Source organism: Eulemur rufifrons, chromosome 20 (assembly GCF_041146395.1).
Source record: "Eulemur rufifrons isolate Redbay chromosome 20, OSU_ERuf_1, whole genome shotgun sequence".
Classification (NCBI taxonomy): Eukaryota; Metazoa; Chordata; class Mammalia; order Primates; family Lemuridae; genus Eulemur; species Eulemur rufifrons.
In genome coordinates this window covers 26,975,534-27,002,045 of record NC_091002.1, presented here as the reverse complement: position 1 = coordinate 27,002,045, position 26,512 = coordinate 26,975,534, and the positions used below count along the sequence as shown (strand labels likewise).

At 48.8% G+C, this 26,512-nt stretch overlaps 1 protein-coding gene across 1 annotated transcript; it reads left to right on the top strand.

The window, feature by feature from the left end:
• The first annotated feature begins 483 nt into the window (after positions 1 to 483).
• Positions 484 to 25,521, top strand: LOC138400716 (signal-regulatory protein beta-1-like). The gene is made up of 6 exons (XM_069495765.1): positions 484 to 556; positions 11,280 to 11,630; positions 17,561 to 17,878; positions 18,464 to 18,796; positions 23,244 to 23,358; positions 23,846 to 25,521. The coding sequence occupies exons 1-5, from the start codon at positions 484 to 486 to the stop codon at positions 23,354 to 23,356; spliced, it is 1,188 nt and encodes a 395-aa protein (XP_069351866.1). The 3' UTR covers positions 23,357 to 23,358; positions 23,846 to 25,521.
• The last annotated feature ends 991 nt before the right edge of the window (positions 25,522 to 26,512 follow it).

The following is a 26,512-nucleotide window of genomic DNA, read 5'->3' as shown; positions in this document are numbered from 1 at the left end:
TCCAATTTTAGAAGGTCCTGTGAACCCTCCCGCCTCCAGCTGAGTGGCTCTTGGTTGAGGCTGGTGCGACACGAGGCCACAAGCTTGACATCCTAGGGTCTTGAGATTGGGAGTTGAGGACAGCTCACAATCACAGATCCTTCTTGGCCTAAGACTCCCAAATGGAAAATCACCAAGTAGACTTGACGATGGGGTGAAGGGCCATGTGGAGACAGGACAGACCCACAGCGGGGAGGAAGCAGTATTTCTGCTAAGCCTCCTGTCTGAGTCTCTCTGAAAATGTAACCTGCGTAACTCCTGTCCTCGTAGCTGCCCGCTGTGCCTGATTCTATTTCAGGATCTAGAAGCCAGTTACCATCTCATACCAACACGGCCACTTCCTCTTGTGTAAAGGGTGGCAGGGCGTGTCTTCTCTCCACAGTGGAGAGTCTGCGGTCTCCCAGCACAGACATTCCGACAGAGCCAGCTCCCTAGGCCTCCGGGATGCTCCCCGCTGCCTCCGGGCCCCACCCTCCTCATCCTTTCCTCCTGCTGACGCTACTGCTGGGACTCCCAGGTAAGCACTGCCCTGCGCCAGAATCCTCACTCCCCCCGCCTCCAGGATCCCCCAACCTGGAGACTTCCAGAAGCCCTAGGTAAGCACAGGCATACCATTAGGTCTGCCAAAGAAAGCCAAGGACAAGGCATTGTCTGAGAGCATAAAATCAGGGGCCCGAACACTCTCCACGGGCATCTGTCACCTAAAGCTGGTTACCAGAGGCGTCAAACCCAATGATGCTTCAAACTATCACCACCCCAATACTTACATTTTTATAATATTTCAATTGACAAAACACTTGCAGAAGAATTATTTAAATCCAGCACCTCTTGAGGCTCCAGAGATGAGGCAGTATGTCCAAGGCCACAGAGCGAGCTGAGAGACAGCCCCGTGAGGGTCGTCTCCAAGCCCAGCACTCTGTTCCCCTGAGTTCGTGAAGTCTGAAACGGTGCCCACTGGAGGTGGGCAGGGTACACTGTTTCCCTGGGGATGTTCCACCGCCATCCTCCTAAGTGCAGCTCCTCACAGTGGCCTCTGCTCCCCCCGCCTCTCCTGCACCGCAAGCCGAGTCTTACCACACATCCCTCCACAGCTCTTCCTCTTTGAGAAGCTCTGCACTTTCTGCCGACTCGGTCCTGTGTCTGTTTGCTAGGGCTGCCACAACATACTACCACAGTCTGCGTGGCTGGAAGAGCAGACATTTATGTCCTCCCAGTTGTGGAGGCTGGAAGTCCAAGATCAAGATACCGGCAGGGTTAGTTTCTACTGAGGTCTCTCTCCTTGGCTTGTAGATGGCCGTCTTCTCCGTGTGTCTTAACACACGATCTTCTGTCTGTATGTCTCTGTGTCCTAATCTCCTCTTCCTGTAAGGACACCAGTCATGTTGGATTAAGGCCCACCCTGATGACCTCATTTAACTTAATTACCTCTGTAAAGACCCTGCCTTCCAATACAGTTAGGAAGGGTTAGGGCTTCAGCCTGTGCATTGGCAGCAAGGGGCACAAGTCAGCCCATAAGAGGTCCCCACACCTCCAGCTTCTCCGTGTGAAGTTTATTTTTCCTCTTCCCCAGAACAGGTGGGACGAGAGGGCCTTTCTCGGTTTGTCCCAGGAGAGCCTCTGCTCGTAGCTCCTGGAAAGGCCTGTCCTCAACCCCTTCTCTGGCCATGGACCTGACCCCACCCTACTAGGCTGGGCACAGCAGCCCTCTGGCTCCCCACTTGGTCCTGCTGTGATGCTACCTCATAGGTCCTAGAGGGCAGGTGGGTCTCCCTTTTTCACTTATTCCTCTTATACATATACTGTACCCAAACGACAGTAGTAATAGTTCAACAATTGAGCTCTTGTGATAAGGCAGGCAAAGTTCTTAGCACTTGGTGCATATTAATTCATCTAATCCTCACAACATCCCTGTGTGATAGCTACAACTATTATTCCTTATTTACATTTGGGGAAACTGAGGCAGAGAAAGGCACTTGTCCGTTGTCACCTACCTCAGTCAGAGGAGCAGCCGGGATTCAAGTCCAGGCTGATCAACTCAAAATTCATTCTTTTAATCATGTTACATTGCTCAGCTTCTCAGTGGAGGCTAATTTCAGAATAATTACAAAATGCAGAGAGGCAAACAGAAGTATAATCATCCCCCATTACTGGGGGATAACCGAAGTTGAAACTCCGGTGTGTGTGCTCACAACCTTTTGTTAATGATGTGTGAATTTTGTTTGCATACCAGATTTTTTCCTAAGCTTTTAACGTGTATTACAATTTTATTTAATCCTCAGAACAACCTTGTATGCTAGTAGGCTAAGCCAACTTTTATATATATGTGTCATTGTGTGTTTATATATGTGTTTGATTTTTTAAATTAATTTTTTCACTATTTAATTTTTTGTTTTAAATGGATTTTTAACAGAAAAATTTCATTTTTACTTTTTAATTGACTGGAAAATGCATATATTTAGTTACTGTAGCTTTGTAATATATTTTGAAGTCAGATAGTGGGATGCAACCAGCTTTATTCTTTTTGCTCAAAATTTCTTTGGCTTTTTGGGTCTTTTAGTGATTCCATATACATTTTAGGATTTTTTTTCCTACTTCTGTGAAAATGTCCTTGGTATTCTGCTAGGAATTGCACTGAATCTGTAAATTGCTTTGGGTAGTTTGGACATTTTGACAATGCTAATTCTTCCAATCTATAAACTCAAGATATCTTACCATCGATTTGTGTCCTCTTCACTTACTTTCATTAATGTTTTATAGTTTTCAGTGTAGAGATTTTTTTATCCCCTTAGCTAAATTTATTCCTAGAACTATAGTTTAGATGTTTGTCCCTTCTAAATCTCATGTTGAAACTTGATCCCCAGTGTTGCAGGTGGGACCTAATGGGATGTGTTTGGGTCATGGGGGTGGATCCCTCATGGACAGATTAATGCCCTCCCCCAGGGCTGAGTGAGTTCTCACTCTAGTAGTTCCTGCAAGAACTAGTCGTTAAAAAGAAACCAGCACCCCCTGCTTCCTTTCTTGCCGTGGAATCTCTGCACATGCCAGCTCCCCTGCACCTTCTGCCATGAGAGAAAGCAGCCTGAGGCCCTCACCAGATACACAATCTAGAACCTCCCAGCCAGCAGAACCTCAAGCTAAAGAAACCTTTTTTAAATAAAATACTCAGCTTCAGGTATTCCTTTATAGCAACAAAAACTGGACTAAGATAATTAGATAGTATGTATTTGTAGTAGCTCTCGTAAATGGGATTGCTTTCCTGATATCTTTTTCAAATTGTTTGCTATTGGTGCATAGAAATGCTACTGACTTTTTATGCTGATTTTGTATGCTGTGATTTTACTGATTTAACTTCTTCGTTCTAACAGGTTTTTGGTTGGGTCTTTAGAGTTTTCTATGTATGAGATCATGTCATCTGCAAACCGGGATAGTTTGGCTTCATCCTTTCCAATTTGGATGCCTTTTATTTCTTTCTCTTGCCTAATTGCTCTGGCTCGAACTTTTAGTACTATGTTAAATAAAATTGGTGAGAGTGAGCATCCTTGTCTTGTTCCTGATCTTAGATGAAAAGCTTTCAACATTTCCCCACATGGCACTGGCATAAAAATAGACACGCAGACCAATGAGACAGAATAGAGAACACAGAAATAAATCCATGCACTCACAGACAACTGATTTTCAGCAAAGGTGCCAGGAATGCACATGGGGGAAAGGACAGTCTTTTTAATAAATGGCCCCAGGAAAACTGGATACCACAGTGGTAGGTATGCAGAAGGATGCAGTTAGACCCCGATCTCTCATCACATGCAAAAATCAACTCAAAATCTATTAAAGACTTAAATATACAGCCCAACTGATAAAACAAGTAGAAGAAACATAGGAAAAGTGATGCATGACATCGGTCTGGGCAAGGATTTTTCATTGTTAAACCTCAAAAATGCAGCCAATAAAAACAAAAATAGACAAATGGGATTACACCACACTAAAAAGCTTCTGCACAGAAAAGGAAACAATCAACAGAGTGAAGGGATGACCTACAGAATGTCTTTGATGTTAGGCAGTTTGATTATAATGTGCTGTGGAGAAGACCTTTTTGCATTGTATCTCTTTGGAGATCTTTGGGCCTCCTGTACCTGGACGTCTAGATCTCTTGTTAGACTTGGGAAATTTTCATCTAACACTTTGTATAATAAAAAGGTTTTATAACCCTTCCATTCTCTCTTCACCCTTGGAAACACCAATAATCCAAATATCAGTCACTTTATGTGGTCCCAAATGTCATGAAGGCTTTGTTCATTCTTTTTTCTTTGTTTTTATCCAATTAGATTATTTCAAAAGACTTGTCTTCATGTTTTGAGATTCTTTTTCCTGTTTGATCTAGTCTATTCTTGAAGCTTTATAATATATTCTGTATTTCATTCAATAAATTCTTCAGTTCCAAAATTTCTCTTTGGTTCTCTTTTATAGTATCTATCTCTTTGGTAAATTTCTCATTCATATCCTGACTTGTTTTTCCAATACCTCTGTATTGTTTTTCAGAATTCTCTTGTATCTTACTGAGCTTCTTTAAAATAAGTATTTTGAATTTTTTTAAGTCAGGAGTTTGTAAATTTCATTTTGATTGGGATCTGTTGCTGGAGAATTATTGTGTTCCTTTGGAGGTGTCATATTTCCTTGCTTCTCCATGTTTCCTGTGTCCTTACATTGATATCTGTGCATCTGCTGTAACAGTAGCTTCTTCCAAGTATTTGAAATTGCTTTCATAGGGGAGGACTCTTTCCTGAAGATGTATACATATTATTGGCGGGTAAGATGCTTTAGCTTTGATTTTGGGTGCAAGCAGTAGTGTGGCCTCTGTATGGCTGGTTGGGCTATAAACAGTGTCAGTGGTATCTGTGATTTTCTCAATGGCTTATGTGATTATTAGTGGAGACTGTGGTGAAGTTTTTGGGGGAACTAGGTTGCCAGGTGGGCCAGTCCTTGGGCCCCAGTGGTGGCAGTGGTGGGCTGAGCATGCCTGTCCCTGGGCTCCTGGGTGGCTTACACTGGCACTGGTGTGACCAGTCTAGGCAGGTCAATTTTTGAGCTTCCAGGTGACTTGCTCAGATGCTGGGAGTAACAGCAGTAGGCCAGGCATGTGGGTGGGCCCTTGGGCCCCTGAGCAGCTGGGGTGATGTGGGTGATGGCAGTAGCACTGGTGGAGCAACCCACTGGAACCCAAGTGGTCGGTCCTGGTCTTGGTTGTGACTGCAGTGGGTTGGGCAGGCCAGTCCCCTGGCCCACTGTTAGCAGGTGCAGGTGGGACCCAGGTGTGTTAGTATCAGACCACAGTAAGAGTGTTCAGGTGACAAGAGTGGTGGACTGGGTTACATGATTTTGAGGCTCCTGGACAGTGTACTCTCTTGGTAACCCACAGCAGTGGTGCTGGGGTTTGTCCTTGGGGTGCATGGGAGTCAGGACACCATCCTTCAGGGGCTTGGCTCTCAGAATGGTGCCAACCTGCAGCTGCTTAGGGCTTGGATGCCTATGGGACTCCATGCAAGTTCCCTCTCTGGAGCGATGCCTCTGTGCGTCTCTAGGCAGCTTTCCCTGTTAGACTCAAGGATTGTGTAGATTAAGGGATTCTCCCACAGCCAGGAGTACAAGAGAGTGCAGTGGGAGTGTAGAGCCCTGGGGGTCTCTTTCTCACCCTTTCCCAGCTCCCAGCCAGTCCTGGCCGGGCAGGCTGCCCCCCTTCCCTTTCCTTACTTGCTTTTGGTGCTTCTTGTCACTTCTCTCTTGACTCCCAGTGTTCCCTCTTAGAGGATCGATTGGAAGAGTGAATATCTACTTGCTATTTTGGCTCCTGTCCATGGAGAAGGCAGGTACAGGCTGCATCTAGACAGCCATGGTGAACCCCTCTCGCCCTCCCCCAAACTCTAAGGTAAGCAAACTTCTCTCTTGGTGAGATGAGTTTTCTCCCAAAACAGAACCTGTGTGCGTCACAGTCTTGGACAGTGGACAGTCCCTCTTCCGTGAAGGGTGGGGGTGAAGAGAAAAGAAGGGAATAGAAGACACAGAGATTCCTGCCTACATTATTTATATCTATAGTTATATCCATATTCATATCTATAGCCATATGATCGAATATCTGTTGATGCCTCCATGCCTCAGGAAATCAACTGTGTAATAACTTTTCACTTTTTGAACACCTGCCATGTGCCAGGCACTGTTGGCAATGCCTTGCGGCTCTCACCTCGTGTGATCCTCATGTCCAAGGTGGATACTCTTGTCACCTCCGCCTTACAGATGAGGAAACAGAGGACAGAGAGCCCCAAGTTCTCTCACTGGTGACTGGCAGAGCTGTCACTTGAACTCAGGCAGTCTGGCTCTAGAGATCACAGGTTCAAATACTGCTTTTCTCAAATAGCTGTGAGCCCAACTCTAGCCATGAGATTTCTGCAGTTGCTGCCACTGAGAGTGGAGGAGGGTGGGATAAGGGGAAGAGTGCGGTTTGGTGTTTCTGGGCTCTGCCACTTCCTGCGTATATGTAAATCATTTTTGTTTCTCGCCAAGTCATCTATGGGGAAACTCAGTTTCTAACCATTTCTGCAGGAACTATCCACTTAAAATAAACTTCAGTGTCCCGGGCAACTGTCACACTGAGCAGTTCACACATTATACACACACTTATTGGATACATACTGTGTGCCAGGACCTGACCTGGGAGCTTGGGGTGCATCAGTGAATAACAGAGACAATGTAGTTGACCTTTGGAGCTACATCCTACCAGGGGAAATGACAGTTATCCACACACATGATAAACACGTAAATAAAATACCATGTTAGAAAGTGTTAGGTGCTAAGAAAGAAAAGTATAGGGAGATAAGGGAATGGGGAGAATCTGCGAGGTGAGATGTGTTGAAAATAGGTGGTCTGAGTGGGAATCACTGAGAAGGGGAAATTTGAACAAAGATTAAAAGAAGGTGCGGGCATGAGCCATGAGCTTATCTGGGGGACAAGTCTTCCTGGCAGGGGAACAGCATGTGCAAAGGCTCTGAGAGTACATCGTCCTGCTGTGTTCAGGATTTTGACTTTCACTCCAAATGAAATGGGAGTCATTGCAAGGTTTTGAACAGAAATGTGCCAAGATCTGACAGGAGTTTGAAGGGGCTATTCTAGCATTTGGCTGACAACAGACTATAGCCAGACAGTTAGAAGAAACTAGAGCATGTAAGGGGTCATAGGATGTGTCCAAACAAGACAAGCTGGCCTGCACCAGGACCGTAGCAAGGAGCTGTAGGCGAAACAGGTCAGATTTTAAACACACGCTGAAGTGGAGCCAACAGGATTGTCTGATGAATGGGATGTGGGGTGGAAGAGCCTGAACATCCGGAATAATAAAAGGGCCTTAGCTGACGCTGTGGGAGACAGTCACGAGTTGGTTTTGGACGTGTTCGTTCTGAGATGTTCGTTTTCATCCAAGGAACCTGTCACGTGGGCAGCCGGGTACACGGACGGGTTCAGGGAAAGGACTGGGCCAGAGATGCAGATGTGGCCACGGTAGCTGCACAGATGACGCAGCATGGGCCAGTCCCCGGCTCCTCCTGACTCTCACGTCTACCCTCCCCTCTGCCCCCATGTCCCCCGTTTCCCCCTCCGAGATTCATTCATGTTTCTGTCTTAGCAGCCTCCCCTCCCCCCAGTCTTCTTCTCCAGACTTAAAAACTCAAACCGTCTGGTGTTCTCGGCCCACCAAAGTACCTGCCCTGTGGTAGGATGTGCCCCGCTTAGGGGACATATTTGGTTACAAACTGTAAAGTGGTTGGATCTTATCAGCGCACGCCCTGCAAGGGTGAACCGCAAATTTTCTTCCTGAGAAGTAGCTGAGAAATGGAAAGAAAGCAAGATTTATTTGTGGTGCCACCAGAGCTCCTCTGATTTCTATCCCTACACCACACCTGTCTTTTGGGATATTTTATATAAGAAGGGACATTCGTATATTTCTCTAGGTCTCCAGAATCTCAATAGAAATGGAGGCAGTGAAATCAAACTATCGTATTACAGCAGGTCTCGCATGTGTAGTTAAATAGTGACACAAAGGTGACTCATGTCACTTAAACTAACTCATTGTCCCAACATAGTCACAGGGCCCTAACCCACCACCCACAAGTTTGAAGTCTGCTGTTTCCTTATTTGCCTGCCTCGACCTTTGCGTCTCCCGGTTCAACCCAAGATTTCTCAAGTCTGCCCCGCTTTGGAACCATACGTGGTATCCTTTCTCCTTGAGGCATTTGGTCTAATTCAAAGGTATACACGGGGCTACCATCTTTTTAATACATTTCTATTGTGATAAAATACACATAACATAATCTTATTTTTGAGACTACAATTCGGTAGCACTGACTACATTCACAGTGTTGTGAAACCATCACCACTCTCCATTTCCAGAACTTTATCAACACCCTGATCAGAAACTATTGCCAATCTAAATAACAGAGAGGGAGACTCACTAGAAGCAAATGATATTGGTTCGGGATTTAGCATTGCAACAGGAATACGTGGGCCATAGCAAAGTACGTGCATATCAAGGAGGTAAAGGAAGACAAAAGTTTTTAAAGGAAAAATGAGGAGGATCACGTAATTGTTTTCAGGTAAATGATCCTTGGCTACAAGGATCAATAATAAAGGTGGCACCAATTTGAGGTTGGACAGGTAGTTGCTGAGCAGATATACTCACGGAAGTATTTTTTTGTGTAAGGTTGAGATGGTAACTGTGCAAGGTTGTGGTTTTTTTTTTTTTTTTTGAGACAGAGTCTCACTCTGTTGCCCAGGCTAGAGTGAGTGCCGTGGCGTTAGCCTAGCTCACAGCAACCTCAAACTCCTGAGCTCAAGTGATCCTCCTGTCTCAGCCTCCCGAGTAGCTGGGACTACAGGCATGCACCACCATGCCCGGCTAATTTTTTTTTCTATATATATTTTTAGCTGTCTATATAATTTCTTTCTATTTTTAGTAGAGATGGGGTCTCGCTCTTGCTCAGGCTGGTCTCGAACTTCTGAGCTCAAACGATCCGCCCACCTCGGCCTCCCAGAGTGCTAGGATTACAGGCGTGAGCCACCGCGCCCGGCCCAAGGTTGTGGTTTTTGCAGTCTTTTGTGATGATTCTTTTTATCAGGAGTTTGTGCGTGAGAACCCTCCCCTCATGGCCTTCCCTGGCTCTATTTGTCCTGGTTTGTAACACAAGTTTGTAACTATTTTGATCCTGACAGTTTTCACATTATGTACTCATTAAACAATAAATGACCACTCTTTCCCCCTCCAAACCCCAGGTAACCTCTATTCTTAGTTATTTCTATGAGTTTACCTATTCTAAGTACTTCACATAGGAGGAATCATGTTTTTCTCCTTTTGCATGTGGCGTATTTCACTCAGCATATTTTGAAAGTTTAGCCGTGTTGCAGGATGCACCAGAATTTCATTGCTTTTTAGAACTGAAAAATTTATTCTATCTATATACCACATTTTGTCTATCCATTCATCTGTGGATGGACATTTGGGTTGTTTACACTCCCCATTAACTAAAAAAAATTCACGAGGTTTCTACTTTGGAAAAAGGAAAGCTTTATTTCATAAAGAGTAGCAGCCTGTTGGGTGGCCAGTCCGACAGGTTGGGAAGCAGAGCCCAGCCAAAAGCCCAGCACACATGCTTCAAAGAGGAGACAAAATGGAACGGGATTTTACACTGAGTGGGGTAGTCAAACATACATATTCAACAGGCTATAGGAGGAGTGATGAATATTTATGAAGGGAAGTCAAACCCATGTAATTGTGCTTTCTCCCTGCCATCTCATCATGGCTGGGAGCTCAGCTTTCAGGTGTTTCTGGGGTCCCCTTTGGCCAAGAGGGGTCCATTCAGTTAGCAGAGGGCTTAGGATTTTATTTTTAATTTACAGTCTCCGCTTTTGACCAAGATATGACAGAGGCAGTGGCTTATGGCCAAACTTTATTTTGTTCCATCATTGACAGGGTGGAGTGGCCATTTGCCCCAGGTCCATCTAGGCCCTCGGTGGGACCCCTGTGGACAAGGAGAGGTTTAGAGCCATGAAAGCTTACAGCCAATTAAACGTTTGGGGCCAACCAGGAATGGGGGTAGACAGGCACTCATCAATCCCTTAAAACATTTTAAGCAATATAGTTGAAAACCAAAAGCCAAAAACAAGGTTATAAAATTAACTTATTTATAAGTATTGAGCTACTATAGTCTTGGTTTTAGATACAGACTTGTAGCAATTAGTTATATAAACATAAGCCTTTTGCTAAGACCATTCTATCCCTTAAAGTTGCCGTTACAATCTCACCTGCCTCCCTCTTCGGCCTAGAGGGAGGAAGGTCCCGTACAGTAACAGGGCACTGGCAATGGCAGCAGACCAGGCCCAGTGGGATTAGATGAGAATTTGTAGTCTTCGCTGAGTCATCTCTAGTCTTCAGGATATTATCACTCTGGTTTTTTCAAAAGTAAAACGAGAGATAAACAACATTAATAATTTAACAATTAAAGAAGAATTTGGGTATCACAATGGAAAAAGGAACCTATTTTATCTATTAGGTTCCAAATAGAAACATTATGAAGAAAATTATAGCCTGGTTTTTTGTCGTCAAGAAATAACCAGGATTTAGTTCAAACTTTGGACAAATAATTTAAAACTTAAAAACAAAAGGACAGGCTAGAATTTAACAATGGGCCTTTTTTTTATTTTGAGACATAATTTTCTCTCTAGTTTCTCATTTTTATTAAAGATAAATCATAGTAAGACCAACTTATTGGTAAAATAAATTTGAGTCTTATACTCAAATATGATTATTTGCATAAGTACAGTAAGAATAGTCATTGGCCATAGGCTTTCTTTTTTTAAATTGACTTTGCTGGATCCCTCTTTTTTTTAAGGAATTTCAGGTTACTTAATGGTCTCTTTAGCCAAACCTATAGATATCTGTATGAATTGGGAAATTCCTCAGGAGGTCCGCTCAGGTGCTCAAGAGGATGCTCTGCTAATGAAACTTAACCTCTTCTTACAAATAAGGACACTGTAACACTCGCTCATGTTACAGGATTTTTGTGAGGGTTAAATGAGATAATACATGCAGTGTGCCGAGCTCAAGGCCTGCTCAGGGTGTGCACCCAGTCAATGAAAATCATTGACAAACACTTGAGAAAGGCACAGGATCCCACAGGAGTAAATGCCTGCTTTGTGTTTCCCTCCAGGGGTGGCAGGAGAGGAGCTGCAGGTGCTTCAACCTGACAAGTCAGTGTCGGTCTCGGCTGGAGAGTCGGCCACTCTGCGCTGCACCGTGACCTCCCTGCACCCCGTGGGGCCCATCGAGTGGTTCAAGGGGACCGGGCCAAGCCGAGAATTAGTCCACGGTCCAAAAGGCTCCTACCCCCGGGTAACGCCTCTTGGAGATAGCACAAGGAGAAACAACACGGACTTCTCCATCCGCATCAGTAACATCACCCCAGCGGACGCCGGCACCTACTACTGTGTGAAGTTCCAGAGAGCAAGTCCTGACAACGTGGAGATTAAGTCTGGACCAGGCACCGAGCTGTCTGTGAGTGGTGAGTACAGCCTGGGCCTCCTTTGTCCTGCGGTCTGTGCCAGTGAGTCAATAAAACGCCCCCCAGTCTGTGAGCAGCACCCAGGTGTGGTGGAGGGTCCTCGTGTTCATGATCTGATGTTGCCCTCTGCTACGCAGCAGGGAAGTCGAGGCCTGGGGACGTCACCCTACTTGCTCCAGGCTCCCCGCTGGTGACTGGCAGGAGGGCCGCACTCTGCTCTGCCTGGCCCCACAGCCCTGCCCTCCCTTCCAGTCTGGCCCAGCCCTCCCTTCCAGTCTGGCCCAGCCCTTCGGTTCCCCGGAGGAGGGAACTGACACATTGAGTGACTTGCCCAGTCACAAACCAGACCTCACCTGCTGCCTCCAGAGAGCGCTGTCCCATGCAGGGTGGCCAAGTGTCCTCTTCATGCAGCAGACACTCACTGAGGACCTACTGCGCCGGGCTCCACCCTGGGTGCTGTGGAAACAGCAGTGAACAACACGGCCAACACTCTTGCCCATGAAGCTCAAGTTCTCCTCCCTCCTGATGAGGAGAAATGTCCAGGGCAGGGCGGAGGGAGGGTCTGGTTTGCTTTATTTTGTCTTCAGAAACATGTCCCTGGGCAGATTCCTAAGAGGCGCAGACCCACTGTGGAATCTGATAACCCTGGTGGGAGGAGATGTCAAGAGGTTGGGCGTTTGCTGTGGGTCTGCGCAGAAAACCCTTATGTGATTCAGGGGCTGCCTCACACAGTCACGGAAGGCTGCGAGCAGAGCTGGGTCATCTCAGAATGTCCCTCACCCCAGGGAAGAGGTCCCCCATGTGGTGACTTAGGGGTTCCCCAGTCGAAGCAGCAAAGATGCTCATTTTGGGTTTCCTGCCAGTGGCCTGGGATCTTCCTTCTGTGTCCTGTGTCCTAGAATGTCAGCACAGGCGGGACCTTCAGGCCATCCAGCCCAACCCCCCTCTACAGATGGGGAGCCTGAGGCCACAGGATGACACGGGCCTTGCCCAGGCTCACGGGGGCAGTTAGTGACGGGATCGGGACCACAGCCCTGATCTGATTCCAGGCAGGCTCCTTCCAGGTCCAGCGTTAGACAGTCTCCATAGAGGAGCCTGGTGCATCGCCGATGCTGAATCAAAGCTCCTGGGACAGAACCGCTGAGCAGGGAGCCGGCCCTTGTCCTTTGCTTCAGTTTCCCAAAGGTTCTGAATGCCCCGCCCCCCAACCCCTGATTCAGACTCTGAGGCTTGTTGTTGATGGGAAAATCTCTTCCCATCTTAAACTTTCTCATTCCACATAGAGATTCCATCTCAGGGCGTAGGGAGCTGCTCTGTTGTGCGACAGTTGCAGAAAACTCCATCATATGGAAATGTCAGAATTTACCTTACAGTCTTCTATGGACGGATATTTAAGTTGTTCCCGTCCTTGGGCTGCGGTGGATGGCCCTGTGCACCCGTTGTCCTGCTCAAGTACACGATGCCCACTGGAAGTGGCATTGCTAGGTCAGAGGGCATGTGTGTTTTCACTTATGTGGCTGTTACAATATTTCGTCCTAGATGACGTGGTAATCAGGGCTCCCCACAACCCCTGGACGTAGGCAGGGAAGGTGGCTCTGTCCTGAGTTTGCAGATATTACAATCAGAGACACTGAAGTTCCCAGACGATGCGTCCGCGCCCAGGCCATCCCAGCCAGGAGGTGGCTCAGGCGTGACTCAGAGCTGCTGGCTCCTGGTAGAGGCTCAGCGCCTTGGCCATGCCGTCAGCCTAACTGACGCCCTGAGTGTGAAAGGGGGGAGGCGGGCAGGGGCCAGGGAGCGGCAGCTGTGCCAGGTGCTGTCTCCTCACCTGCCAGTTTCTCCTGGACCCAGTGCTGTGGGGGAGGGGCCATCATTGCCCCTTTTACAGATGAGGACGCTGAGGCTCAGAGAAGGGACCTGACCTGAGGGCGGTGGTGGGGAGCCAAGGTTTCAACCCCACCAGCCTGACCCGCAGCCGTCTCTGCAACACCCCGCCGTGCTGGTCAGAGTGTGGGCAGATGCTCCAGCCTTCTCCCTCTAAACTCCTGCGTCGGTCAGTTCTACGGCAACAAGCGTGAAAAGCACGGCCAGTGCTGTGAAGGCGGGAGGCTGCTTTCCGAGCCCCATCAGAAAGGTCCCGCAGTCGCCGCGTGATGCACAGAAGCTGCTCCTGCAGGACCCGGCTCAGCGCAGGGGGGGCCCTCGGGGCTCCTTCCCTGAGCAGCACCGAGGAGCTGGGTCGGCCTCTGCAGCCCCCGGCCGCCCGCTCTTGGCACTGAACACTGAGGACGAGGAGATGAGGCATTTCCTAGAGGGGCCTGTGTGAGCGAGAGTTTACATCCTCCCCTGGGCTGCCAGGAGCCACCGTCCTCCGTTTCCGGCCACAGGGTACCCAGGCCTGGCATCCGGGCGGGGGCTTCTCCCTAGAGGTGCTGTAAGTCGGAGGTCTCAGAGGGAGAAGGGAGGGGGTGTCATGTCAGGGCACTTGCTCTGCTGACAGATGTCAAGGCTTGGGAGGCACAGGACATGCCCACTGGGACACATAGGGACGAGGAGACGGTGGTGTCACTTCTCTTAGCCTCGGTCTTCTGATGTGTAAAATGGGGATGATCATGGACTCCTTTAGGAGACTGGAAAGGGTTTGAGGTCCTCTCTGGCAATCACCTAGCACATTGTAGGCACCCCCAAGTCTAGGGGTTCTTTGAAGGTTGTGTGACCTTGGCGACCCGGTTCCCTTTGCTGAGCCTCAGTTTCCCCACGTGTAGAATGTGGACGATTGTACCAAACCTTGCAGGATGTTACGAGGGTACAGCGAGCCTGGGGAGAGAGGAGACCTCAGTGAGCAGTGGGGGCATCTTCCCGAGGGTGTGTGGTCTTGGGCCGGTCTTGGCTGCCCTCGAGTCCTCAGTTTCCCCATCTAAAGTGGTGATGGTCATGTCACCCTTGGGGGTTCTGTGGGGACTGGAGGGGCTCTGCGCAGACCCCCGGTGGTGGCGTCGGGGTTATGATGAGCATCAGTGGCACCAGGGCTAGAACAGGGGCTGGAGCCCAAAGCCTGGGCCACACCCCAGCTCTGCCACCTCCAGGCCTGTGACCTCAGACGAGGCCCTGCACCACAGTGGGGCTCGTGTCCTCACCTGTGGATGACAACAGCGGCCCCACAGAGCAGGAGCAGGGACCGAATGAGTCACATCCGCCAAGTGCTTAGAGCAGCGCCCGGAGAGCTGTAAACGTTCAGTGACTGTGCGCTGTGTTACGCCGAAGCCCTGAGACCTGGGACGGGTCCCCTCCTCTCCAGGCCTCACATATAAATGGGGCTGGGGTGTGGTCGGGTGGCTGTCAGCCTTGGCTGCTCTTTAGAATCTTTGACCAAAAAAATCCCCAGACCCAGGCTCTACCCTAGAAATGCCAATTTAATTGGTCCGGCAGGGGCCCGGGCATCTGACGTTTTTAATGACTCCAGAGATTCTAACACACAGCCAGGGCTGAGGACCCCTGAGAGAGGCCCTGAGGTCGCAGAGGACAAGCTGGGTCCCCCTTCCCAGAAAACATGGTCCTCTATGGTGCCAGGTGGGAGAACAGCTCTTCCAGGTGTGGGGGCTTTGGAACAGCACGTGCTGGGGACAGCTTTTTGGAGGCCACAGTGACCTGGCCAGGACCTCCCATCGCGGGAGGGAGGCCCGGACGAGTCCTGCTCAGATCCAGCCTCGGTGCTGGGGAACCTGCCTATCTTGGAAATGCTCGTGTCTACACAGGCGCCGGATTCCCTGCACATATTCCCGGTTCAGCCTCGGAACCCTCCCTGCCAGGACACAGCAAGATGTCCCTGAGGACTCTGCTCCCTCCTCCCTCCAAAATGCGTCCAGCTTGTGTCAATGGCTCCTCTGGAGGGAGATGCTTGGGATCTTGTCTGTGTTTTGAGAGCCAGTTCGCCAACCTTGTTTCCTGAGGGGATTGTTCAGGAAAGGGGGGAGACTCGTCATTCGCTGGTTTCTGTCCTGCCATCATTGGGGTTTTCGTGGCAGCTGCAGGGAGCAGGACTTGGGACTTTTCTTGGTGTTTCCGCTCTGCTTTGTTCTGCTGCCTAAAGAATAAATGTGTAATTTCAGAACCAGTGGTGACCGGATCACATGATAACAGTCACAGGTGTTCTTTATTAAGCACCTACTATATACCAGGCTCTGTGTTTGCATTTGTCCTCATTCATCTCACCAGGGTGGGGTTTTTATCCACTTTGGGCCCTTGGCCAGCCGGGCTCCTCTCTGAGAGTTGTCCTAAAGGGGCTCAGACGGGGACCTCACAGGGATGGGGGAGGATCACAGAGCTGGGGGCACAGAAGGGACAGCAGGTGTCAGGCCCCCGAGGAGAACTGATTACAGCCTCCCATCCCTTTAGGGATGTCTGGGCTGCCGTGTCCTGATGATGTGACTTCCTCAAGTGACACCCTCCTTACTGTGCCCTCAAAATGTTTGATGGGTGTTAGGGAGCAAGTTAATGTTTACAAATGCAAATATTTGTGATATTTGCTACAGAAGGTGTACGGTAAAAATTAGCAATTGGGAGACAACCTTTAGGACCCATCTACAGGAAGAAACTGCACTTACTTTTCTGATGCTGCAATTTATGTGCTTTCAGGACCCAGGAAGAGCTTCTACCTGTTTAGTGGGCCTGTGTCTCTTGTAATTAATTAATGCTTAAGAAATTAACCACCTTTAGCTTTTCAGTACTCAGTGATAAGGGTTTTCAACCCAAACCTGACCAAAAAGAAGACCCATATTCCAGAAAATGCTTCTCCCTTTCAATTCAGGACTTGGCACAGATTAGACCTGTTAACTAAATAAAAAACAAGAAAGAAAGAAAGGATAGGGAGGTCAAAGGGAATGACACTTATCTGGGAAACAAAGAATTGCAATTCAGGCACACTGAATCAGGGCAGCCCTGAATAGTGTCCCATGAGGTGAGTGTAGAAGTTTCGCACGGGGGATTTTCACAAAAAGTTTTTGGAGACAGTTCATTGGCTGGGCAGAAATCCTAAACTGCAAACCTGTTCTAAATGGTTACTTAATTAGAGTCCTCCCCGGTGAGAGATGTTGAGCTCCCCAGACTTTGGCTTCAGTCGTTATCCAGGTCTGTGGGAACGTTCAGCAGTGCGAGCACAATCTTCCCAAACCTGCTGACTCCACCGTCAAGCCTTAGCCTTAATTACTTCATTTCCTTTCACACACGTTACAGGAATGTTTGTGGAAAGAATGAAAAATATAGAATAAATTCATAAATACCCAAAGGGAAAGCCCTGGATATATGTAAAGTCTAGGTGAAAGATAGCTTGTGCTTGTTCATTTTTGTGAAGCATCTTCTGTGATTTATCCAAAGCAAAACTGCTTCCATTGCCTCAGTTAATCCTCCCTGCACCCGGGGAAGAAGGAATGCTGGTGTCCCATTTTACAGATGAGGAGCTGGATGTGCCAGGCCACCCCTCTTGTCGGCTGGCCAGCCTGGTGCCAGCTCTCACGGCAGTGCCACTCTGCCACTTGTTCCCTGCACTGACGTCTATAACCGCTCTCTCTGGGGTTGGCAAGGTGTCCAGGGGAGGCCGGCTAGGAACAGTTAATACCAAGGGTGAGACCAATCAATAATCTTGTTCCCGTGCTGAGAGGGGTGGAATCACCCAGTGCAGAGAGAAGCGCTTTGAACTCAGGCCTGGAATTCCCTCTGGGCCCTGCCCCTACTCACTGTCTGGCCCAGGCTGGTCTCCCCCCTCTGGGAGCCTTTGCCTCCTGCAGTGTAAAATGAGGATAAGGACACCCCCCCCCAGCATTATCAGAAGGACTAAACCATATTGTCTGTGAAGACCCTTGACAGTGTCACATTCTTATCATTCATGATGGTCGTTGCAATCATGTCTCCTGTTTGTAAATGCTCCTTTTTAGCCAAACCCTCTGTCCCTGTGGTGACGGGCCCTGCGGCAAGGGCCACAGCTGACCAGACGGTGAACTTCACCTGCGAGTCCCGTGGCTTCTCCCCACGAGACATCACCCTGAAGTGGTTCAAAAATGGCAATGAGCTCTCAGACTTCCAGACCAGCGTGGACCCTGCAGGAAAAAGCACCTCCTACAGCATACACAGCACAGCCAGGGTGGCGCTGAACCGTGGGGACGTGCACTCTCAGGTCATCTGCGAGGTGGCCCACGACACCTTGCAGGGGGCCCCTCTCCGTGGGACTGCCAACTTGTCTGAGACCATCCGAGGTAGAGGACCCCCACGCCCAGCCCCAGCCCACACCTGGCCGCCAAGCCCGCTCCTCCCCCAGCTTTTGCTCCAGGGCTTAAACTGCCTGGAGTCTAATTCCTAACTGTGCCGCCCACCTACTATGTGCCTAGATGTGCCGCTCTCTTACTCTCATTCTGATGGCACCTGCCGGGTGAACACCCACCATGTGCCAAGCACTGTGCCTGGTGGGTTTGTTTAGTTCACCAATAGCAGCTGCAGTTACTGAGCACCCACTGTGAGCCAGGCCCCACGTGCTTGGCAATTTCATCTATTTTGCTACAGTTATGACATTGTGACTGCCTGCCGGGGTTGTGCTTGTTGATTTCGTTCATTATTACCCTAATAGGTGCTACGAGTCCTTGAACACCTACTGTGTGCCCAGCATTGAACTTAGTACGTTCATTCATATGCAAAGAGCACTTTCAGTGTTTGAGCACCTGCTGCATGCCTAGCACTGTCCTGGGTGATGCCCTGGCCCTGGTGGTGGGAGCTAAGTTATCCGGCCCGTCCTCTGTGGTCCGCCTGTGCCATAAGGTCAGAGCTTCTGCCCTGTGCTGTTTCAGTTCCGCCCACCTTGGAGGTTACTCAACAGCCCACGATGGCAGGGAGCCCGGTGAACGTCACCTGCCAGGTGACAAGGTTCTACCCCCAGAGCCTACAGCTGACCTGGTTGGAGAACGGAAACGTGTCCCGAACAGAAAAGGCCTCGACCCCCGTAGAGAACAAGGATGGGACCTACAGCTGGACCAGCTGGCTCCCGGTGAACTCGTCTGCCCACAGGGAGGACGTGAAGCTCACCTGCCAGGTGGAGCATGACGGGCAGCCGCCGGTCAGCAGAAGCCACGTCCTGGTGGTCTCCACCCACCAGAAGGAGCAGGGTGCAGGTGACACCCCTGGTGAGGTTACAAATTTCTAAATTTTATCTTTTTTTAATGTAAAAAGTATTTATGCTTGTTATAAAATAATCTAGAAGTCTAAATACAAAGCAGAATTTTAAAATCAGCTCATCTCTCCAAATCCCACATTCCAAGAGTCACCACTGCTAAGAGTCTGGTGCACACTTTGGTAGATCTCTTGACTTAAATATATATTACAAGAGGAAAGAAGGGAGGGAGGGAGATCACCGGTTCACGGCGTCCTGCCTCTCTTGCCTTCTTAACCTAACGGTTTTAGGAGTTTAAGATGGTTCAGTTAAGATGGTTAAGACCTGTCACGGCTCGGGCCTCTGCTGTGTCCTGATCTGTGAGAACGGACCAGCAGTGGTCACAACCGCTGCCTGCACATTATCTATGGTCTCTTTTCCTGCTCCAGCCACCTAATGAGTTTGGAGTTTTGCAGGAAAAACCAGGACTCGAGAAGCAATGGGGGGTGTTGTTGAAGACCTGCCATTAGACCAGGTGATTGGTCTAAACTAATCAAGGTAAATCTGAGTCCCTAAAGACAGGGCCACCAACGTGCCTAAAAGGCAAATTTGTGCTAATTAGAGGAATGTTCCCTTTCAGCCAGGCATTGTTCCAAGGTCCTGAAGTTGGCTGGAGACCTCCCTGTCTTGAGGGGACTACTCCAGAAGGTTTTTCAAAGGCCCCATCTCCTTCCAACATGCCCTATGGTGTTGGCCTCCTCTGCTGAGTCAATGCTGGGTCATCTTTGGTCTGCGTCCCTGCCTGCTGGAAGAGTAAAGATAGGAAGTGGAGGGCAATTTCCCTCACACTAAGAGGTGTGTGGAAGGTGCAAAGTCATGTCCACTGATAACTTATTCGTGTATGCACGTGCAGACTCCATAACTGGGTGGTCATATGATTAAGGACTTTTTTTTACAAAACCAATATCATTACCAAGTTAATAAAATTTTAACTTTTTAAATCCTTAAATTTATTAAAATTATTAAAATAATTCCACTATATCATCTAAAATGGTATAAATTCAAATTTCCCCAAATTTCTTTTTATATATATATTTTTTTATTTTAGCATATTATGGGGGTACAAATGTTTAGGTTACATGTATTGCCTTTGCCCCACCTGAGTCAGAGCTTTAAGCGTGTCCATCCCCCCGATGGTGCGCACCGCACCCATTAGGTGTGAATATACCCATCCCCTTCTCCCCTCTCCCCACTGCCCCACAACCAAATTTCTTTTACCACTGTTTTTCTGTGCATTGAAGGATGAATTGGTTTTAATTCATCCTTAAATGCTTGATAGAATTTTCCTGTGAAACATCTAAGCCTTGAGAATTTTGGGGGGATTTGAAATTGTGAATTTTACTCATTTTATATTGGATGACTTGTGGTAGGTTGTGCTTTTTGAAGAATTTTTGGTCCATTTTATCTAAGTTGTCAAACTTCTGTGTGTAGGGCTGTTCATAATACCCCCTTCTCATCCTTTTGGTGTCTGCAGAGTCTGCAGTGATAGCCCCTATTTTATCCTGGGATTAGGGTATTTTACAGTATTTCCAGCTTAATAGGCCTCTCTTAGTCCGTATAGCATAATCCAGGTGTGTTCACGGAGTTTTGCATTTGTTAGCTTGTTTGGATAGTGGGGAAAAGTTCTGGATCCTCTAATTCTTTGGCTCTCTTTTGTCTTTTAGGACCCTAACTTTCCCTCTGTCCTCCACTTTTTTATTCTTCCTCTACCACTCTGTGGCCAAAGAGAACTTCTTCCTTCCCATTGCTTTCCCCCCAGAAGTTATGCCCTTTAAGTCCTGCCTGCCCTTTTAATCACATCTGTCCTTTTAAAATATTCTTGCCTCCTTATATTGCATTTCTACTGATGCTGTAACAAATCCCCAACAGTTCAGTAGCTCAAAACAGTGAAAATTTATTACCTTGTAGTTAGGGAGGTCAGAAGTCTAAAATGGTGCAGCGGGGCTGTACTTCTCCTGGAGGGTCTAGGGGACAACCCGCATCCTTGCCTTTTCCAGCTTCCAGAGGCTTCTGGCATCCCTTGGTGGATGGCCCCACGTCACGCCAACCTCTGCTCTATCCCCACATCTCCTTCGCTGCCTAACTCTCCTATCTCCCTCTTTCACCTCTAAGGACCCTTGTGATTACATTGGATGCCCCTGGATAATCCAGGATAACCTCCCATCACACTTCACTGTCCCTTTTGCCATGTAAGGTGACATAGCCACAGGTTTCAGGGCATCTGTGCCAACCCTTTTAAGTTATGTGCACTTCGAAATCCCTTGCTAGGATCTGTGCTCTGAACTGCTGGACACTTTTCCCGTATTCTCAACTTTAGGGTGCATTTGATATTGCTGGTGGTGTTTCTAAATAACCCCTAGTTAGAACCCTGGCTAGCTGCCCTCTGTGTTCCCTGCACTTTTTCTTGTGGCTGGGCGATGACAGGATGGTGGCCTCGTGAGAGATCGTGCACCAGCCTTCGCTGATCATTCCCTTTTGACTCAGTTATTTTGCTGTTTGGCATTCTCTCTGCAAGTAATATCAAATACTTGTTTTTTATAGATTTTCCTTTTTTTTCCTTCTTGTTTGGGGAGAACATTTTTAGAGATAAGGAGCTCTGCCGCTACCATTGCCCTCAGCAACCCAGAAGTTGACTGAAGGTCCTCGAGTGCTTTAACCCAAATACCTCCTCCCGCATCTCAGGGTCCTACAGCTTCCCCGTCAGGGCCCACCCTGGCATAGCAGCCCACAGGTTCAGAATCCAGCCTGCTTTGTAGCACTGCTTCCCTTATGATGTGCGGGACCCAGTCCTCTATTCTTTCTGCCCTCTGGCCCCAGGAGATAAGACCGTGCAGTGCCACAAGAAGTCCTCTGGCTTCCACACTGAACCTGAACTCCCCATCAGTCACTCAACTCCTCATTGTCTCTCTCCAAAGGATTGGTGCCCAGTGGCAGCCATCCAATTCCGTAGTCCTTATGACTACCTTGTTATAAAACAAACTACCATTCGTTTTCAAATGCCCGAGGGCAAGGGATTCTCTTCCTGTGGTTACACCATGCCAGTTCTCTGCCAGTGAGAGTTCTATCACCTGCACCACCAAGCACCACAGGCCAGGCCCGCCTGGGCTCCACTCGCCAGCAGCCCTGGGGCCTCATTGCCAGCCAGCAGGTGAGGGAGCAGGTTGCAAACTTGCATTTTAGAGTCTGCTCCCCAGACTGCTCCCCGAGATCCATTTCCCGGGGAGGCAGACTCTGAGATGGACACAGGAAACCCGAAGCACCTTAGAGTGCCGTCGGGGTCAACATGTCTGAGGGTGTGAGGAGACAGGACCCGAGGAGGGAGATACTGGGCCACCCAGGCGTGACAAAGACTCAACTGCTTCTTTTAGAGTTGTTTTAAATTGAGAGGAGGGGGCTGGGCCTTCTACTCCCAATTCAGCCAGTCTTTGATGGGTTCGCCCCCTAGAAGCAGTGCGCTTGGGTAGCGCAATTCTTATCAAGGAGGAGAAAGTCCCAGAAAGGCCCTCAGCTGAGAACTGCCAGTGTCCATTGCTGCAGCAGCCACAGATGCTCAGGTCTCCTCCCTTAGGGACCCACCAGAGCTATTTTATTTATTAAAAAAAAAAAAAAAGGTATTTTAATATTTTTGTTTAATTGTAACAACAAAAACTGTTCATTGTAAAAGTGCAAAGAATCTAAACGTGCTTCCCCAGAGCTGTGTCCCACAGGACGACTGCAGAGACACGTGCAGTGGGTGAGGTGGACCAGATGGTGCTGGGGGCCCTCCTGACTTTGAGACCCTTTCCCTTGACTCGCTGGGGCGTCTTCCAGCCAGCAGGTTTCACTGGGTCAGGCCTCTCCAGGGATCCCCGAGCTCCTGAGAACATAAGGCCGTCCTCCCCCAGCCTCTGGGGCTAAACATGATATCCGTGCAGCCCTCCCCTCCCCTGTGAAACCGTCCCCACTCCCCTACACGCCCTTCCATGGTCATTCCTATGACCCTAGGAGGTTGGACTTGTCTTGGTCCAAACGACCCGGTCTTAGGGGTCATCCTAAGGCACACCAGTGATCGGCTTCCCTGGGTTTGGAGCCCACTAATCTTATAACCCTCCCTACCCTCTCTGGGCCTCAGTTTCCCATCAGAATGAGGATAACCATCCCTGCCCCCAGGGTTGTGAGGTGCCATGCTTGTGCAACCCTGAGTACACATCCTGCCCACCCCTTCCCTCCAGGAGGACAACCTGGCAGCCTGGGGCGGGCTGAGTGAGAATGTGGGGCCTTTCTACCCTGGCTTCTTCCTTGGGCTGCAGTAGGGCAGGATGCAGGTTCAAAAGTTCAGAACATAGATGGGCCCAGGTGGCCTCAGACTGGGTAAGTGGAGGCCCCTGGGATGAACTCCTGGGTGGCCTCTCTCATGGCTCCTCCTGTGCTCTGATTTCCAGGCTCAGCACCGTCTTCCCCTGTGCCCCTCCTCGTAGCTCTCCTCCTGGGCCCCAAGGCGCTGCTGGTGGTTGGTGTCACCGCCGTCTATGTCTACAGGAAGCAGGGGGCCTGACCGTAAGTGTGTGTAGGGGGGAAGGGTGCTGCCCCAGTGGGCAAGGCCGGCAGGGGGCCAGTCGACATGCCACACAGCGTCAGGTCGGTGGACTTCAGAGAAGATGACACACCTGTAAGAGGCTTCCAACCACCAGGAAGTACGTGGCTGCTGCAGGGATGGGCTGCATCTAGGGTGCTCAGAGGTATCCACAGCGCCCTAGGGGGCCCACGGAGGACGTGGGCAGAGGGGGCTGGATGAGGGCAGCTGAGTGGCTGCCTCCGCTGCAGGCCGTCTCTAGGTTACTTGAACGCCAGGGTCCGTGGGGACAAAGGTGTCCCCGTTGTAGAGTATCGCTGAGAAGCCCCAGACGGGCAGCTCTGAGGGCTACTCCCGCTCTCGCCCTCCCTGAGCCTGAGCGGAAGGGACTCAGGAAGGGGAGTCGGGGCTCGGGGAGCAGGGCTGAGCCGGCAGAGCCCCATCTCAGGGCCACACATCCACCCGCGACAGGCATCCCAGGAGGGGACCAGCACCAGGGACATAACGGGCTCTCAGGAATGACGAGCAGACGATTAAACATGGACATGTTTCCCCTCAGCACCTTCCTCCCCCGCCACGTGGGACCCTCTGTGTCTGCTGCCTCCGTCCTTCCTTGCAGGGCTCAGCCAGACAGAAGGAACTGGAGAGAACCTTCCACAGACTTGGCTCCAAATGCCTCCCCTCCCAGGACCTCCACCTGCCCTCAGCCTCGAGTATCAGCATTGTCCGTCCCTGGTGCCCCCAGGGCCAGGTCTTCTTTCGTGGTCCTGAACAGGGCCGTGGATCAGGCTGAGGGACTGACTCGGGACACCTCCTTAGAATGCAAGAAACAAACCAAATCTAAGTGCCTCAGGACCTCTCTCACCCATCGCCTCAGGATTGGCCGTGAACCTCGGACCCCGTCCAGGCTGCCTGGATCCCAGCCTACCCCAGCTCTCCAGCCGTGCTGAACTTCTCCAGTGTCTCCTGAATACAAATGAACCCCCATCCCGATTCAAGAAGAAAAAAATTATTTTCCTTCCTCTTTGTCTAGATGTCCTACTCCTTAAACTCAGAAAGAAAGCAGCTTTCCCTCCTCTCTCTGTGATGGGAACATCAATCAGCTCCTCTGTCTCCCTGCGTCCTCCCAGCCCTGTTGCTCTTGGTGCAAATGCTGAGACAGTCTAAGAAACCATGGAGTCCTGTTTGATTTCTCTCCTCTTAACACCCCGCATTCAATTCTGCCTTCAAAATGCGTATGTCCCTGGTGAAATGGTAAATGTTTAACAATCGACTTTGAAAGGGGAGGAAAAAAGCCTGATGTGTGGTGCTTCCCAATTTCTGCAGTGTAAATACTCCCAGTGTGGTCAGTTTCAAGTTACCAACAGTTTAACAACCAGACTGCAAAACTGACACTTTGCAACAGTCCAAGCCTGCTCCAGCACACCTCTGTCACATCCATAACCTGCACCCTTCTTACCCCCAGTCCCCCTCCCCGTCCCAGCCAATGTCACCTCTTCCTGGACCATTGCTGTAGCCTCTAACCGGCTTCCCTGTTTCAACCACAGCAATTCTTTGAAAAAGTAAGTCAAATGATCACTCCTCTGCTACTCCCTAACATAGCTACATGGCTCCCTCCCTCCCTTCTTTCAAGTCTCTGCTCAATGTCACTTTATTAAAGGCTTTTTTCACACACCACCTTTTATGAAATATTAATTCCCTTCTTTCTCCCTGACATACCAATTCCTCCTAACCTGATTTTTGTCTTAACATTTATTGCCATTTGTACTATACTGAATACAGGCTGTCCTTGCTTTGCATGGCAGGGCAGGATTGTAAAAGGACCACAGAGCTGGGCACGGTGGCTCATGCCTGTAGTCCCAGCTACTCAGGAGGCCGAGGCCGGAGGATCGCTTGAGCCCAGCCGTTCAAGGCCAACCTGGGCAACGTGGTGAGACCCCATCTCAAAAAAACAAAAAAGACTGTGCAAACTGAAACCCTTGGAAGCAATCTCCATGTCAGTAAGAAAAATAATGATTGTTCTGGTGACCTCTATAATGTTTTATCAAAGTATTAGAGACTCTCATACTGTCAGTTACAAATGTATAGGGCAATGAAAAATAAAATAAAATGAATATTTAGTACACTGTAACTTGAAACATTGGAAACATTGAGAGTTAAAGTGTTTTATTTCTTTATAAAAACCTATCACCTATCAAGAGTAGTTAGAACAGTGCTTGCCTTCTTGATGATAGAAAAAACAAATTCTGCCAAAATATTTAAAGAGATTTATTCTGAGCCATTATGAGTGACTGCAACTCAAGGATACGCAAACCTAAGAAGCCTGGAGTAAGTGGTCCCGAGGCCGTCAGATTACAGTTTGATTTCATACATTCCAGGGAGACAGGAGTTATAGGCAAAGACATAAATCAATACATGGAAGGCATATATTGATTTGGCCTGAAAAGGCAGGATATCTTGAAGTGGGAGCTTGCGAGTCACAGGCGGATTTAGAGTTTCTTTAATTGGCAATTGGTTGAGGGAGTAAAGCTTTGTCTAAAAATCTGGAGTCAGTAGGAAGAAGGAATGCCCAAGTTAAGATAAGGGAGTCTGCCGTCTGTCCTGTGATGCCATACCAGAGCCAGGGTGGAAAATAAGCCACATTGTACTCGATCAAAAAGACCAATTTTAACAAGATTTTGTGGTTTGTCACGCGTGATTGCCCAGGTCCCTTGGAAAGGAATTTGAGCAAGATGAGAAAAGGTCAGAGTTCAGTCCGCGTTCTTACGTAATTTATGATTTAGAGCAAGCATCTTTCTACCTTGGTAAATTCCCATCCTCCTCTGTGTTTGGTTTATCTTTCACATCTTATCCTTTGCACTTGCAATGTTGTGAAATCTCTCCAAACATTGCTTTCATGTGAAAATTTTTGCTGGTGTCACTTCCTCTGGGACATCTCCACCCTTCCTGTCACCACTGCTTTCCCATTTATGGTAAGTTGGGCTCACGAAGTCCCTCTGGCTGCCTATCTAAAGTCCCTTGAGCAGTATCAGGGTCAACATCGCCAATACTTCTATAGCTTGCGTTCAATTTCAACTTCACTTCCAGCGTTATTGCTTCTCATTTCTTCCCTGCACTTTCATCTTACCTGCCAAATCC

Coding starts and splice junctions, on each gene's coding strand:
- LOC138400716 (XM_069495765.1), top strand. CDS start 484: ATGCTCCCCGCTGCCTCCGGGCCCCACCCTCCTCATCCTTTCCTCCTG. Junction 557..11,279: donor GCTACTGCTGGGACTCCCAG/GTAAGCACTGCC, acceptor GTTTCCCTCCAG/GGGTGGCAGGAGAGGAGCTG. Junction 11,631..17,560: donor CACCGAGCTGTCTGTGAGTG/GTGAGTACAGCC, acceptor GCTCCTTTTTAG/CCAAACCCTCTGTCCCTGTG.